The 16,681-nt window shown below is 40.0% G+C and overlaps 1 protein-coding gene across 1 annotated transcript in view; it reads right to left on the bottom strand.

Annotated features, from left to right (window-relative positions):
- C2CD2 (C2 calcium dependent domain containing 2) overlaps window positions 1-14,028 on the bottom strand; it is a 47,485-nt gene extending 33,457 nt beyond the window's left edge. The window contains exons 1-4 of the mRNA XM_060234221.1: window positions 13,116-14,028; window positions 11,056-11,154; window positions 5,083-5,202; window positions 2,020-2,124 (exon numbers count right to left, since the gene is read on the bottom strand). Of these exons, the coding sequence (XP_060090204.1) occupies window positions 2,020-2,124; window positions 5,083-5,202; window positions 11,056-11,154; window positions 13,116-13,394 (603 nt within the window). The 5' untranslated portion in view covers window positions 13,395-14,028. The remainder of the gene's footprint in view (window positions 1-2,019; window positions 2,125-5,082; window positions 5,203-11,055; window positions 11,155-13,115) is intronic.
- Between the last annotated feature and the right edge of the window lie 2,653 nt (window positions 14,029-16,681).

Here is a 16,681-nt window from a genome sequence, read left to right as displayed (position 1 = left end):
AGTCCTTCATGATGATCATTCAACAGCAGCACCCCCATGGATGACAATGCATTTTTTTCAAAATATACAACTAAAAGTTATACCACTCTGCTTTTAAGATCACAACATATAGGACATATCTTAAACATATTACTCAAAGTGTCTAGTGTTGAAAACTTCAACTATATATATTTATCCCTAGGTTTGTTTATACTTTAACTTCTGTTAAAACTGATAAAGACAAACATCACATCCTTAAAATAATCTCTAGATGGTGCCACTAATTTGATATTAAGCTTGTTTCAGACTGTGTGGCTGCCTCATGGGCAGGGTGAGGAGGCGGCAGAAGTGAAAAATGATGGAAGAGGAGGCTGCCAGTCATGATGGAAACAATTGCTACCCACCAAAAGCCTGGCAGAACATATTTGCCTTACAGGCCCTGCAGAATTGCATTCTCACAGGGCCCTGGTACTGTTTGGCAGAAAGTTCCGCCTGGTTGGAGCCAGGACTGAAAAACATTCAAGTTACAGCAATGCTTGTTTGGAGGTCATTTTCCCTCCTGTTGAAAATTTGGTACTAGACTGTCTGGAATCCAACTCAGATATGGTTATTATGCTTACATGTTAGCCCCTTGTATATTTTGGGGTGCCTCTCCAAAATGGTCTGATTCTGGTGGTAGCTTTTTAGCAGGTTGATATTGGAAAGGGCAGCTTAAAAGCTCCTGTGTGTAAGAAGAGGATGGATACCACCCAATAAACCATTTCCCTTTTGCACTGCAAGCTGCTTTTCAAAACATCCAAATATTAGATTCAGCTTGCCCTGTGGTTCAGGAAACTAATCTTCACAAGGAAATTCAGCTGTGCGTATGGAGTTAGGCATATTCCTTCATATTGTGGCTAATAATAAGATATTTTTGTAGGCAGTTACTGCAAGAGGAGCAGAGGCTTTTAGTTACTCATACAGGTCATGTATCAACAACCTTTAACTCTAGCCCTTTAACAGAGAATTCCAAAGCAGAATGCTGAAGGACCACATTTGTACATCCAATTTCAAAGCATATTTCCTTGAAAGCAAAGAAACCATTTTAAAGAGGTCTAGGCACCTTTAATAGGTTACTGGAAAACCATGACTAGTCTGATCTGGATTTTTTGGGGGGGAGGGATGTTTTCTATTTTTCTAGCAGAACTGCTCTTTGGCAGTTTACAGATCTGGTTAATACTTTGTCTTAGACTAAGGCAAATGAAACATAAATGAACAGCTGTACGAAACAAGTACAAAGCAGTCACAGCCACTAATTCTTACTAAAAGTATAAGTAAAGAGGATATATATTTACAGCACAATCCTACAGAGATACTACAGTCTAAGCCCAATGATTTCAGTGTGCTTATATTTGAGTAATACTGAGCAAGACTGCATTGTCAATCTGGTGCCAAAATTATGACAATTAAGAACATTTGTTTAGGGAATGTATTTAGCAATTGGACTTGAAAGAACAGGCATTACCTCCCATAGTCACTAATCCAAGCCCAAAATATACAAAACTGCTTTATATTGAGACATCTGGTTCATCTAGTACAGCACTGTCTACTCTAAGTGGCAGGGGCTCAGGTAGAAGGTCTTTTTCAACATCTGCTACCTGAAGTTTCTTCACTGGAAAGGCTAGGGATTGAACCTGGGACCTTCTGTATGCACAGTACATACTTGATCACTGAGCCATGAACCTTCAAATTTTCCAAGTGTTGTCAGGGAAAGGTCCCCCTTTCCAAATTAAAGGCAATCCTGAACCTGAGACTTTGCACACAGTTGGCCACATATCTGAGATGATCTATATTAAAGCTGGAAAAATCCAAACCTGTAAGGGTGCAAACTTCCCTGCCCTAGTCCCCAAACAAGCAACAATCTGTCTGCCTTGCCTAAAGATATGGGTCCCTGGTTAACTGCCTCTGTTGATGATCTCAGTTAACAGACAACTTCATATGGAAGAAGTCAGCCTTTTACATATTGATGACCTTTATATAAGCAACTACGGTTAAACATACCTGTTGCCTTGTTATTGGCTTCACTTCAGTGTTTGTTTCTGAGGTGTGTATGAAACACCACTTGACCTGGATGTCTTCTTCTTTGGCTTTCATTGAAAGTTCCAGCTGTTGATATATTAAATTTGTCACTTCAGTTTTGCCAGCATGAACAGACTTATGCTTCAGTTCTAGACACTAAGCAATTCATTAGTTGTCAACCACTGTGCTTGCTCATTGCTGGTTATAGAATATTTTGTGCTGTTCTTTGCTTTAACAGCCAAACATGGAACCCAGCTGCATGCATGATTCATTTGACTGCAGCCATTTTCTCCACTGTAGATTACAGCAGCCTGATGTGTTTACCCTGAACCACTAATTTCCAACCATTACTACTATTAAAAATAAGAGCTGTTCCTATTGGTTGTTTTATTGTTCTGTAAAACAGTTTTCTCAAGCAGCATTTTTTTTCAGCAAAAGTCAGCTTTTCCATCTTGAATAACATTCATAGTACTTCTAAGATTATGAGCCACCCATCCATTGCCCTTCACAATCCTATTGACTATTGATAGGATTCCAGCATTCATTTAATTTTCAAAATAGAATCAGTGAAAGCTTAAATAGAAAATTATTTTTGGATAAATTTGCTTTACAGTGTATTGACTGATCTAGGAGATCCAGGTTCAAATCCTCACTCTGCCATGGAAGCTACCAGTTATACACATTCAGTATAACCTAACTCATAGGATTATTGTGAGAATAAAATGGCGCCGCATAATTTCAACTGCTTTGAGTCGCCACTGTGAAAACAAGGTATAAATGAAGCAAATAATATAGTTAAGGATGGGGATAGGAAAAAGGTAGACAGATGGGCAGATAAACTGAAAGCAGGGAAAGGTGAAGATATAGGGAAAAGGGAAAGAAAATGCAAGGAGGGAGATAGAGAGGAGAGGTGCCCCCTGTAAGTCCTTGTGAACTTTCTACCATGTGACTGGATCATAGTTTTTCCAGGTAGAGACTGACACAAGAAGGGAAGGTGGGAAAGCTGAAGATATGGGGACAGCTAAAGGTAAACTGGCTGGTGAGTGGAAGGAGAAAAAGAAGCAGGAAAATGGGAGAGGATATTGAGGTTCCAGGGTAAGGAAAGAAATAATGGGCAAGGAGGAAATGAGATACTCCCACAAGTCTTTGTGGGGCCCCATCTTATTACATGCCACAAAAAAGTCTGGTTTATGTACTACATCCACACATTCTCCTTTGGGAGGTGGTCATTACATAATGTGACACAACAGGCTCATGTTCTGACTGAGGCAGTTCAAACATTGTAGTCAAAGAAAGAAAATGACAGAATCGCAAATTAGAAACTGGGAACAGAAGTGCAATTGGTGTACAGATTAATATTGAGATATTATTCTTTGTATATCCATCACATACAAAGGCCTGCATACTTTCTCCATGACCAGGAATTTTGAGAAGTATGTTGCCTGTTTTGATGCGCTCCTGTTCATTCTGTGCGTAAGTATTTTTTACCACAAGCATTTTTTACCACAAGACTGAAGCTTCCAAATAGTATACAGTTTCCTTTATTGGCTTTTAATAAATTTTGCATTTTGCCACCTTTCACAATACCAAGGAGAGTGGGGCACCCTTTTGAAAGCCCTTGGAATGTCAGCCAAGAGCAGCTTAAACCTATCTCATCACTTGTTCATGATACAGACAGCAGGGAGAAGAGAGAAGTTAGTTAAATGGATGGGTTGCTTCTGTCTCCTTTCTGATGATTATATAATGAACAGCCTATAAAACATAAGGCCACTGTCGTACAGTTTACGTTTAAATGAACTGAACGGGGATCATTGGAAACAAGGCAACTGAAGTGTGTGTCCCCCTTCATTCCAGCACAAGATAAAATAAATTTGCTCTTTAGCAAACTCTAGACATAACTTCAGTCCTATTTTGTTCTCAATCACAGGTGAATATCCTACTTTATGGCATTAAGATGCCTATCAACTTAAGTTTATGACTGCCTATAATCAAATGTTCTGTGATGTTACAGACGCCAATAAATCACACATTTCAACTTATATGAAAAACTTAGGCATCCACATAAGCCTAAGCCACTGGTAAGAAAAGACTGAGCTTTGATTCTCAGGATCAGAACAATCCTGAAAAATTCATTCAGATGTGCTCATGACAACTGTCTTGCATTTTTTCTTCCCTCCTTTTTGCGCTGAACAGTATTTGCATCACACTGCCTTGTTTCCAATGATTTGCATCACACTGCGCATATTTCTCAAGACAGAAAATTAAAATTAAGGTTTAAAAAGCTATTATAGATCAGTATGTTTCAGAATGTGCTTTTATGAGAAATCTAGAGATTTGCAATGATCAGGACCAATGCAGAGCTCTGTAAGCTTTCAAACATGACTCAAAGTTTCCAACTTCCAGCATAATGGTTCTAGGAACTTAAGACAACCTGAGATTTTTTCACCATCGACAAAGTTGGGGTGCAATTCTACCTCGGGAAATTCCTGGGGATGTGATAGAAGTGCCTGGGAGGGCAGGCAGCTCAGCAATGAGTGAAGTGATGTGTCACATCCAGTGATTCTCACAGCCTGGCCAAAATGAGCTTCAACTCCTCCCTTTGGTGGGAAGTCACTTCCTCCCTCAAAAATTCAAATTTTAAATTTGTTCCCCACCTCATTTCACTTTTCCTTTGCCTTTTTCTCCCATCTTATGTCACTTGTAGGCTTATGAATGTATCTGTATGCCATACTTGCCCTTTTATCCTAAATATTTGTGCTGATAGAACTGGATTGTAGCCAGTTAAGTTTCATCTGACCTAAACACGTCCCCAAGTTTTCCCCTCATTGTTAAGGAGGCTGCCAGCCAACAGTGGTCTCATCACTCTCTCATTTCCCAACCAACCTTTGGCCTTTACTGTCTTTACAGAAAGCCATCAGCTTCTCTTATTCCTCTATGGTATACCATATAAATAACTGAGGTCTGATGGCCTCCATCCTACATAGCTGATCTAAGCCTTCTGCTTCTTCTAGTCTATATTATCTTAAACAGAATTCAAAACATTACCTGCAAAAGAAATGGTGACAGTTTTACTCTGTAAGACTGACATTCTGCAGGAGCAAGTGAGGGATGGGTCACGTTGACTATAAAGTGAATGGCATTTCCAGCTATATTAGAAGAGACCACCTGGAATAAAAGTAAAGCATAGCTTTAGAGATTGGACCCATTAATAAACTAGTCAGTATTTATTTCAATGCTAAATTACTGGTATTTCTTAAAACCTCTGTCCAAATGTTGACCATTGTAGTACATTACCAATATCTGCAACATAAAAGAAATACAGGATGCTTTACAAACAAAGCCAGTCACTTTCAGCAATATGTGATTCTAAAATTAGAGGGGGGGTTAAAAGCAAATTTCTTCTACTGAGACAACAGTGTTGCACATAGGTGTCCCATTTAATTTTTTAAGATTCAGGGGAATTTTTACCACATAATATCCCCAAACAATGACCAGCATAAATCCTACTGCTTTCCATAAGGCTTAGAACAACTAGGACAGGTTTAACTGGGTAGAAAGCTCACACATTTGGAGAATGGATAGAAAATAGGATTGTGGTGGTAAACTGTCTTTAATTGAAACACACAAATACAAAAAATAAATCCATAAATACAGAGCAAGCAAGGAAAACCTCTCCTTTATTCCTTTCCTATATTTGAAAATGTTAATGACAGATTAATTTTCTTGGGCCTACATACACAGATAATATATACATAATCTTCTCTTTGAACCACTAGGAATAAAAAAACATGGAGAGCACTGGACAAAGGACCTCTATACATATGTTCCAAGTAACTAATGGTCACAATGAAATTCTGTTTTGCACATGTGCCTCCTCTTCTAGGTCCAAGAAAATTCATTATACAGGAGTCTGAAAAGGGCTTCAGGGATGACTAACTGTAGATTCAAATCTGTGAATCATGAACTCCACCATCAGATTAATGTACAAAGCAAGCCTCAGCTTAACCAGCAGCTACGTGAAGGTATGTTTATAAAATTATACATTTTCTGCAATGTACAAAACAAGACAATAACAATAAAAACATCTTACGAGCCCTCCCCATCCTCACATTTCTGAAAAGCAAAACAGAACTTCACATGAACTAGAGTTGCATTCTTGCAGTTCTTGCAGTTTGGCATAAACATAACTTTCTGATCCAGATTTATCTAATAGTATTTGCACCATCTTATCAGAAGAACTCATAAAATATATTGTTTTACTTGCTAGTCTTGCAGCTGCAGATTCAGTGTGTAAAGTTGGTCCAGGATTGTGAGTCCACGCACACAAAAAATTCTCTTCCCTATTTCTAATAAGACTTGAAGTAAACTTTTTCAAAGGAAACCAAGAAACCACCACAATAGCATGCACATCTATGAGGCCACTAGCAAGCAAAGAAAGCTTCTCCTTTATTCCTTTCCTATATTTGAAAATGTTAATGACAGATTAATTCTTATATATCTTGCCTTTCTTTCTTAAAATATACCCTTTCCCAAGAACAGCTTGGTCAAGTTATTCCTAATATTTGCTGCCAATTTACTTTTAAAAGTGGAAGACAGCTTTTACTTACGCTATTTAACTGCTCCTCAGGCGTCACTTTTTAAACACATTGGCACTAAGTAAACCATCAAAATAAGGAAACCAGTCAGGGAATACACCCTTAAGTTAGAGCAGAAGTCCTCTCCAGATTAAAAGATCAAAGTTAGTTTTCCTTTGACTGCATGTAAAAATAATGGGATACGACTTTCAACATAGCTAAGCTTTCTTTAGTAATTTTAGAAGCAGGAAAACTGATAAGAGAATTCTGTCTATAAACACACGCTCCTATGTAACAAACCAGTTATTAGTTATGACTGAGTATGCAACCCTGAAAGTACCGTACTTCCATCTCAATCCACATAATAGGTAAACGCTGTTACTTCATGGTATCTGAAGAAATGTGTCTACACACAAGAGCTCATACCTTGAATAAACTTTTGTTAGTCTTAAAGGTGCCACTGGACTCAAAATTTGTTCTATTACTTCATAGTTGTATTATTCAAAAACTGCAAAATGTATCTAAACATACAAAAGCTTATATTCTGAATAAAACTTAGTTGGTCTTAAAGGTGCACTTGTCTACTGCTTTGTTCTGTTGCTTCAGACCAACACGGCTGCCTACTGGGATCTAAACTCCTTTATGGTATTCTTGCTCAGGCTAAATTTAAAGTAGAACTTACTGCAAGCTATGGCAATAAAGAATAGTTTCTAAAATATTTGACCTGGTTTCATTACATTAGATTTCAGACTATTTCATGGAACAGTGGTTTGTTTTTAACACATTACTAGACAAACAAGATGTGTGAACTACCATCCAAATACTTTGTTTTGTAATTATAACTGTAATACATTCTTTAAGGTACAGTTTATTTCTTTTATGGATATTGATTTGTATATTTTTGTATTGTACAGCTGAAAAATAAAAACCAAATAAAAATTTTAAGTTAGAAAAAGTAACACGAGGAACAGCAAACATGGTTTTCCTAGTCTAATGGTATTATCTAACTACATATAATCCAGTAAATTACTTGCTCGGTCTCAGAATTCCAAACCATTTTCCCTCAGCTACTGAACAACCCTTGCAACATTTGATTACTAGTTATGCAAGCACCTTTCTTCATGCAGATAATTATCTGGATTGCACAAGCTGTCCTATGATAGTCAATCATATGGACAGCATTGTTTTTCATGAATTTTGGAGTTAATAATGAATATGCCCCTATTAATTTTCCTTCAACCCATAGATTACTTCAACCTAATACTTTTCTGCTTCACCCTGTAGAAACGGGCAGCTCAAACCTTCAAATGGAGCTGCTCTGCAAAGTAATGGGAGTATCTTCACAGTAGATACTTGTCTCTAATGAACAGCTGGAAACTCAGATAAGCCAGGTTGCTCCTGTTCCAGAAGACTCCACGGATATTCTGAGATAAGAAACAGCATTTCTCATGTCTCTGTAGCATTCACTTATGAAAGGTGTTTTATGATGCAGCTAGGCAAATTTGAAACACAAACCTCTATAATCAGCATCCCATCACTTTTAGGCGACAGGCACCAACAAGTACACAATCAAATGCATGAATAGGTTAGAGCTGCACTATAAAGACTGTATCCAAGCAGAGCACTCTGACTAGATTACATTTCAGAAAGACTATATGGGATGCTTTCTCATACAGTGGCTAATCATGAGGTTGAAACCCATGAGATTTGGTGCCCATGTTCAGCATGGGAAACGAACGTAATCCAGATCACAGTCCCCAGTAAGATACACATTGCTTGTTTCTGCATGATGGAGCAGAGCTGTTTGTGTGTTTTGGAATCATCCACCTTCCAGGCTTCCCTTGCTTTGCTCTGATTTTACCAGGAAGATTGCAATGTGTGTTTTTATGCTGTGGATGCAAAAGTATGCATTTTCAAGGTCCCACCTAAATCTGCACCACTTCCTTTGCCTCTGCCCCCGGCAGCCAACCCGCTATAGGGGGTTTTTTGAGTAAACTATTGCTTCACTGAATCCTTAATTTACCTTTCCTTTAAGTAAAATCTAGGAATTCAGAGCAACTAGCAGATCATGGCAACAGATGGACATGTTATTGAATTACAGCTCAATAGCAATGAATGATGAAACAAGCTCTCTGGTAGCATGTGGACAAAAACGGCAGGTGACTCAGGAAACTGCACCCAAAACTCCCATGTGAGTGCTGCTGTTGCCAGTGGGAGCACCTCTGCATTTGCAGCAGCAACAGGAAAATGGAGAATCCTTGCATTGTAAATGCAGCCTCTGTGGCAATAAACTACTGAAATTAAATAAATTTCACAGAAATGAATGTCAGCTAGCAAAGGGAGTGTTAAAACATAGACATGGTAAAAAATTCCAGACAGTTGGCTGTGTTAGTTCCTATAGCAAAACACAAGAGAGTCTTACATATTGAGAGATTATGGAGTAAGTTTGCATAGACTTTAAGATATAATAAACAGGGTGTTTTTTTAGAAAAAGCCCAGCAGGAACTTATTTGCATATTAAGATGATGGATTTATATCTTCTTGGATTAAGCTACACACCCCAACACCAAACCAGCTGAAACTGTGTTCCTGTGCATTCCTGCTCAAAAAATCCCCCCGATAATCAGTGTTCCCTCTAAACTGAGTTAGTGTGAGCTAGCTCACAGTTTTTTAGCCTCTGGCTCACACATTTTTTTCTTAGCTCAAGAAAAATGGCCCCAGAGCAAGGTAATATATGTTGTAGCTCACAACTTTATTGCCAGTAGCTCACAAAGTAAAACATTTGCACACAAGACTTCACAGCTTACAAGGAACACCACTGATAATAAATCTGTAAAGGTAACATAACGCAGAGAAAAATAATTTCACCAGATTTAGCAAGCAGCAAGTAATAAGGCAGTAGAACGCCTACTGATTACTCAGCATTCACAGATTGTACAGCAGGCTTGCATAACTTGTGACCTAACAAGCTGAGTACAACCCCCCTTCCCCCAGTTATGTATTGTAGCCAACCATACATAAATTCCTGCTTTTGCTTCATATTTAGCACTGTAAAAACAGGCTATAACTTGGAACAGCCACAATTCATAGCTAGAGTGCTGCCAGGTCACACATTGGGTAGACCTACTGCTCATGGGATACTACTTGAGGGAGGTGTTTTGGAAGGAAGGAAATATCTTCCTTTACAGTGGTACCCCCCCCACTAGGGCCTCTGATATCCAAATCTCTACTAAGCTATCAATTCATGATCTTCAGTCAGGCCTCAGTAACACATGGAGTCTTATTGTGAGATTCTATTAACTTTATTGACATTGACTGGATAGTTAATATTTCAGGTCTCTTAAGCACTAAGAAGATTCCTGTAAATGTCACCTTTCAAGCTGAACTATTTTTTATGTCCTCAATTACAGCCAAGATCTCACTTTTCAGATAAAAGATCAAGATCAAATTCCACTTTTGTTTGTAAAGATAAGCCAATTCTAACCATAGTAAGAAAAATGAACAAAAAAACTGTTGCTTTGTGGTAGTTCTTCAGTTAATAGTTTCTGAATTGATACATTGAAGGGACTAACAAAATAGGGAAACTCACAGTTTCATAGTTAAAATTTACCTTTAATAAAGTAAATGTATCTAGAGTGCCACTCCCTCAGTTCACAAGGACTGAGAATTTTACAAAAACTACTGCGTGAACTTTGTTCTGGGTGTGTCTTAAGCCAAGAGGTGCAAGGAAATAGAAAGATTGCAACCCTGTCCTTAAGGACCAGCCTACAAAATGAAGACATACCTTGGTCTACTCATGTTTACTCAGGCAGACACAAAACTCTTAATCCATACTCTTTATCCGCCTCTTCTGAGATTAGTAATTTTGGTCATAAAACATTCTCCTAACAAACTCCAGCACAGACTTGGATGTCAAAACTTATACTCATTTATTTTCACAGAGACATGAGAGTGCTAGTCTGCTTCTAGAATTCTTAGCAAACCTGTGTCTAATCAGTGACTAGTCACCAACACAGGCCAGGGTTTTTTTCCCCATTTGAAAGACTGCAGCTAGATCTTCAGTGACAAGAAAAGTCCTGCACAGCAGCCCTTAAGATTTGTAACAGTCAAATCTAACTGTGCCTTGATTATGCAAACACAATGTGAGCCACACAAACAAAACAGAATTTTTTTTCCAATAGTGAGCTGTTGTCATTTCACAGAAATTCTACATTAATGCTTTTACTTTTTCTGTGCTAGTGAACCCAATAAGAGAGGGAACATGGTTAGGCAAAGAAAAGCCAGTACAGAAAATATGGAATTGCCAAACTGGAAAAAGGAGTAAGCATAGTTTTCCATTTGTCCCTAAACTTCTTCTAGCATCCCTGTTCAGAATATTAGAAGGGGACTAATGAGGAAGAGGGACTCTTCAGACAAAAAACCCATAGGAAAAAGCAACATTTACCTTTTCTTCAGGAGACCTTATCACACTGACAACTTGTTGCACCACAAGCTCAAGAGGCTGAGAAGCTGCATCATCTTCAAATGTAAACATAAGTGAATCCTGCCAGGGGGGAAGCAGAAGGCTTATTTTACTAACAGCCCTCTTAATAGTAAAAAAACCAAGTTCACAAAACCATTCTAAACAACTCAAAGTGATTAAATATTTGGAGTGCAAGAAATAAAAAAGTAATGATACACACTATTTGCTAAATAGATAACACTCCTCTCACACAGATATGGTATTAACTTGATATTGCAAAAGCCAATACCAAGCCAGTATGGAAATCTAATTACTGCAGTCATGTTCAATGCGATGAAGTTGCATTTAACAGCAGTTGGTGATGGCTGTTACATTAACTTTATGCCTAAGGTTGTTACAGTGAAGTAGCTGAAGCTAAGCAGAATTTCATTGACTTCCGGATGATGGCATTGTTTTGAGTCTGGAAAGCTCAAAAAGGAGAGGGAGCAAAACACATTGCACTGCCAGGCAGTGAACTCATCAAAAGAGGATGCAGTTGCTCTCTTGGAAAGGATGTATGTACGTATGCAATGCATTGTTACTTTACTATCAGTTTTCCTACAGTTGGGCTTCCTAGCCCATAATCCATCTTCCTAATTTATAATCTGATTTGTTATTTTAAAAGATGAAGCTATTACTGAATAAGATGGAGAGATATACATTAGGTAACAGGCAGTTTAAAGGGGAGAAAGTGACCTAACAAGTGTTCAAAACTAGGAGAGCATTAAGGAATAATTCACTCTATTTGTTCATGCTTACTTTCAGCCAAAAGGGCCTCAATAAAACCCAAAGCCTTACAAAGTTACAATAACTCAAAACCAATTTAAAAATAATCATTAAAAAAAACAGAATATCCTACAACTGTCAATTCAGCTCAAAAGCCTTCTAGAATGGCCTCGTTAAGTATGAAAGGCTTGAGGAAATGCTCCTTCTAACTGTGGAATCCAGAGAGCAAAAATTTTACTTTGTGAGCCTCTGACATTAAAGTTGTGAGCTACTGCATACATTAGCTTGGTCAGGGGCCATTTTTCCGGAGCCAAGACAAAAATGTGAGAGCAGAGGCTAAACAAATGTGAACTAGTTCACACTAACAGCTTAGAGGGAACACTGCTTATGCCCTGATGGAGACAGCTGCAGAGTTTGGGGGTAAACAACTAAAAAGGCCCAACCATGGGTCCTCCTGAGCAACCCCACCAGACAAGGTTAGTTTCCATAGGAAAAGCACCATCTCAGGACATCTCTCAAAGGTCAGGCAGGTTGACACACAGGTTGAAGCAGTCCCTTTGGGTATTTGAAGCCAAGCCATGGGGTTTTAAAAAGTATGAGAGCTGTACCTTAAACTGAGCCAGGAAACAAGCTAACAGACAGGGATGTGCTCATTTCGGTTAATTATCAGCTAATGCCACCGCTGCTGTGCTTTGTATCACCTGAAATTTCCACTACTATTTCTATACTGTTCACTACTACATCTAAGTGATTTAGGGGAGGAAAATTTTATCAATTTTGAGATTTGAAAGCCATGTAGTAGAGTCAGGATTGTGCCATTAGATTCAAATATTAAGAACACCATGTTCTGAAGTATTTCCCAGATTTCAACATGTTTAATTTTCTATATCTATACAATACTGAATGCCTCTGGGATAAGTCACATTTCAAGGAAAGCACCTGCTGTCAAAGCAAAGAAATCCACTACACCTTCAATCCACTGCAACTACACGCTTATGTGGATGTTTAAGACATACAGGTCACCTTGACACATTACTTGCAAATAATATTGGCAGGGCATAAGCCCCTGACAAATGAAGCCTTAAGGTCTTCACCAGACATATTACTACTACCAATATCCTTAGAACCTCAGACTGCTAACATTTCTGATTCCAAAGTACTGTGTTGCAAGAACAGCTACCCAGAGGCAGAGAAAAACAGAGCGCTCTCGATAAGCCGCTGCCGGTGTCATTTCAGAATTCAGCATGCCCAAAGCAAGGCCACGGGCAGCCGCTTACCTCCCTTAGCTTGGCTTCCCAATTCAGCGCAGTTATCCAGGCTTTTTGCCACTCCTGCCTCCAGCTGTTCAGAGACAGCAGCCAGGCAAAGAGGGAGTCCTCATCCCCTTGCAGAAGTTCCGAAGGGGGCGCGGGAGGAGGCGGCTTCACTCCACGTCGCCCGAGGATGCTCAGGCCATACTGCACCAGGTAGACGGCTACGATGACCAAGGCAGCCACAAACAAGGACAGCAGGGAGAGCCACTGGACCTCACCCAGCCAGTAGTCCAGCCAAGCCATGACTGACCATCACCAGCGCCGTGGCCCCCAAGCTCGCGAAAATGTTTCACATGGCTGGCTGGCTGCCTCCCCGTCCCCGCCCGCAGAGACTCCAGGCGTTTGCCCCTCGGCCAGCCTAGATAATCCTTCCGCTCCCTGAAAGAAACTGTAAACAGCGGGCAAAGGAGAGACGCGAAGATAAGGAAACGCCGGGGAAGGACATTTGCCCCTCGCTAGAGCGACTGAGAAGGCGCAATTGTGGGCAGCTGCTCCGAAAGAAGCCAACGTCACAGGACCTGCCCCGCAGAACAAGCGTGAGACGCAAAGAGAAGCACGCGTTTAATAAGCGTTGCAAACAAAGCCAACTTCCCAGCCCAGAAAACCAACAGCAGCGGAACAAGGCTTTGGCGCTCCTTCCTCGAAAGGGGCCAGCCCTCTCCTCCTCCTGACGCCCACGCTCTCCTCTAGCCACTTCAGGCCCTGCGGAGAAACGGGGACGAGGCACGATGCGAAGGGCTTCGCAGGAACTGTTTAAGTCTGCTGCCGGTTCCCCATAATGCTCTTTGCAGTCAGCCTAGAATCCACCCCCCGCACCACTGCTTCTAAACGGAGCGTCTGCGGAGAAAATAATTGGGGGGCGGGGAGGCCTCCACCTGGACGCGGTGGTGACCGCTCATTATTCATCTGCCCTTCCCAGACTGCACTTCACGGTCCTTAAAGGCGCAGCAAGCTGCAGTCAAAAGTTCCTCTGTTTTTCAGTGATGCTCCCAGTAGGATGTATAGAGTTGCTTTCCAAATCCTCACCCATGAATACAGCTCTGTTGGTCCTTGTATTTCACTCACTCTTTGCATAGTACTTTCAAAAGAGACCAATAAGTGCATATTAGCTTGGAATATGTAGGTCAATAATACACTCATTTATTTTGTTTTTGCAAATTAGTAATACAGTGTCCTGAAAGCATTAATTGACTAACTTCATTTATGGAATGGCAAGTTAAACGGCTTGGTAGCTTGGGAACCTCTCTCTCTCTCTCTCTCTCTCTGTGTGTATCTTCTGAGCACCTGTTCCCAGAGTGGTTCCTGCCCCATATTATGGGAAAGTGGGGAAGGCTATTGCCTGGCAAGGCTTCTGGTTGGCAGGTGGTTAGCACTTCTGCAAGACCAGAGGAACTGGAGGATTGTAAGCTGCAAGCCTCTGAGCTGTGGGCAATATGCCAGGGTGAAAGTAAATGGTCCATCCTCTCCCAACATCCCCCCCACTCTCTTTTGCAGCCTCTGCACTCTCAAAGGTGTCAGGAGAAAGACAGCAAGCTGGCTGCAGAGAAGAAAGTAAAACTAACCATGGCTGCCTCCACCCCATGTGTAAGAGCAAGCTGGCCACAGTGGTGTGGTGTTTTTCCTCCCATTTTTCCACAACCACCTTGGCAATCTCTCTCTCTCTCCTGAGCTGCTGACCCTCAAGCAGAGGAGAAAATGAGAGCAGAGAGGGAAGTCCTTCCCCTCAGTCCACGTACAAGGACTGGATGCATTTCAGCAGTGCTGGCAAGAGACAAATCTATGTGTTCAGAGGTAATGTAATTTAAAAAGTTATATATTTCATATAAATATTTTATATTATTGTGTGTCTGGTGGGGTGGTACATAGGGCAAAACATTGTTGTGGCCTTTCTGGTATATGGTAAATGCAAATGTGACTCTCTGCAAACTATGGAGTACCACAGTTTTAGAGTAAATCCAAAGTCCCCATAGAATGTGTGAGCTATCCACCTGTCTGTCTATATTCATGCATATTCCAGGTGTAGTCCTTCCAAAGCATTCAATGGGTGACCTCAGGGTAGCTGTTTTACTGCAAAGGAACTTCAAGAACAAAATGGAGAGAGAAATTGCTGAATTACAAATTATTATGAAACTTGGAACAAACAGCTCCCCAGAACTCAACAGGGATATTAGGTTTTTTTGTCTCATTACATATGCTAAACCCACTCTCAGTGAGTATAGCTATACATCCACAGTATTCCAATGTATTTCTCTTTTATAATTGTGTATCAGAATAATGTTTTATATTGACATACTCAAATTTGGGATATTGGCTATTTATCTCATTACATATACTTAACCCATTTTCATTTTATCTATTCTTGTTTTCTAATGGCAGACTAGAATGATGTTTATAATGTACAGATTGATGTTAAGTAAATTAGGTGGACTACAACTAGGAAATACAGATCCTTTTGTGATTTACCTAGATTTGCAGAAACACCAACTGGCAGGAAACTTTATTACCTTTTATGGTTATCCAGACCAAATGGCCAAGCCACACTGTTTCACCATGTGATCACAGCCAGTTTGCCCTCTTAATCAACAAACTGCATGTATTTCAGCCCACAATAACTGATCCACTCTTCTGATGAAGTGTGCTTAGAGAGCACATGAAAGCTTATGTTCTGAATAAAATTTGGTTGGTCTTAAAGGTGAAACTTGACTTCTACTTTGTTCAACTGCTTCAGATCAACAGGGCTGACCACTTGGATCTATTCCAGGTATAGTCACTGTGACTTTATTACTAATTTCAAATATAAGCTTTAATCTGCATGCATACTTCATGCACACAAAAGCGTATATCCAGAATTAAACTTTGTCTTAAAGATGCCACTGAACTCAAACTTTGTTCTTTTGCTTCAGACCAATAGAGCTACCCACCTGAATCTATTTCAGATAGTAACAGTTGTAGTGGAAAAGATGTGTTGTGGACTTTATTTAACTGTGGTGTGTAAAGCAAGTTAGATGACTAGAAGATGGATTTATAACATTGTTGCACAAAAACAATCAAGATCTTGGGAAATATGTAAACAAGTTACAGTTTCACTGACACACAAGATAATATTCTTTTGAAAGGATTAAATGAGGGAAGGATGTGGTACTTGTTTAGGAGTGGATTCAGGGCATATCCTGTTTTCAGAGGCTCCTGGTTGCGTTGGATCTGTGATTTTTATAGCACATCCAGAGGTATGGATTTATTTTGGGGTGACAATGTTTAAATGAAGACCCTGGTTCTAAATCTAGGCTTTCCCACTGCAGTATTGCTTTCAGATGTTAGAATATCCAGTATAGTATGCATTTGTTCATGTGAATGTATCCTCCTGTATTCAGTCTTTTGGGAAGCGTAGGCTGGTTGAGGGCCTACACTTTGCATTGGATTGGTCCTGCTCTGCTGATCCCACGGTCATCTTGGGGTGGTGGACAAGGCCCAGTTTCCCTGATGCAATTTGCAGTAGTGTCACGAGTCCCATGCTTCATCATGGGAATTGG

The sequence above is a fragment of the Heteronotia binoei genome, chromosome 3 (assembly GCF_032191835.1).
Source record: "Heteronotia binoei isolate CCM8104 ecotype False Entrance Well chromosome 3, APGP_CSIRO_Hbin_v1, whole genome shotgun sequence".
Classification (NCBI taxonomy): Eukaryota; Metazoa; Chordata; class Lepidosauria; order Squamata; family Gekkonidae; genus Heteronotia; species Heteronotia binoei.
This window is presented reverse-complemented; position numbering and strand designations above follow the sequence as displayed.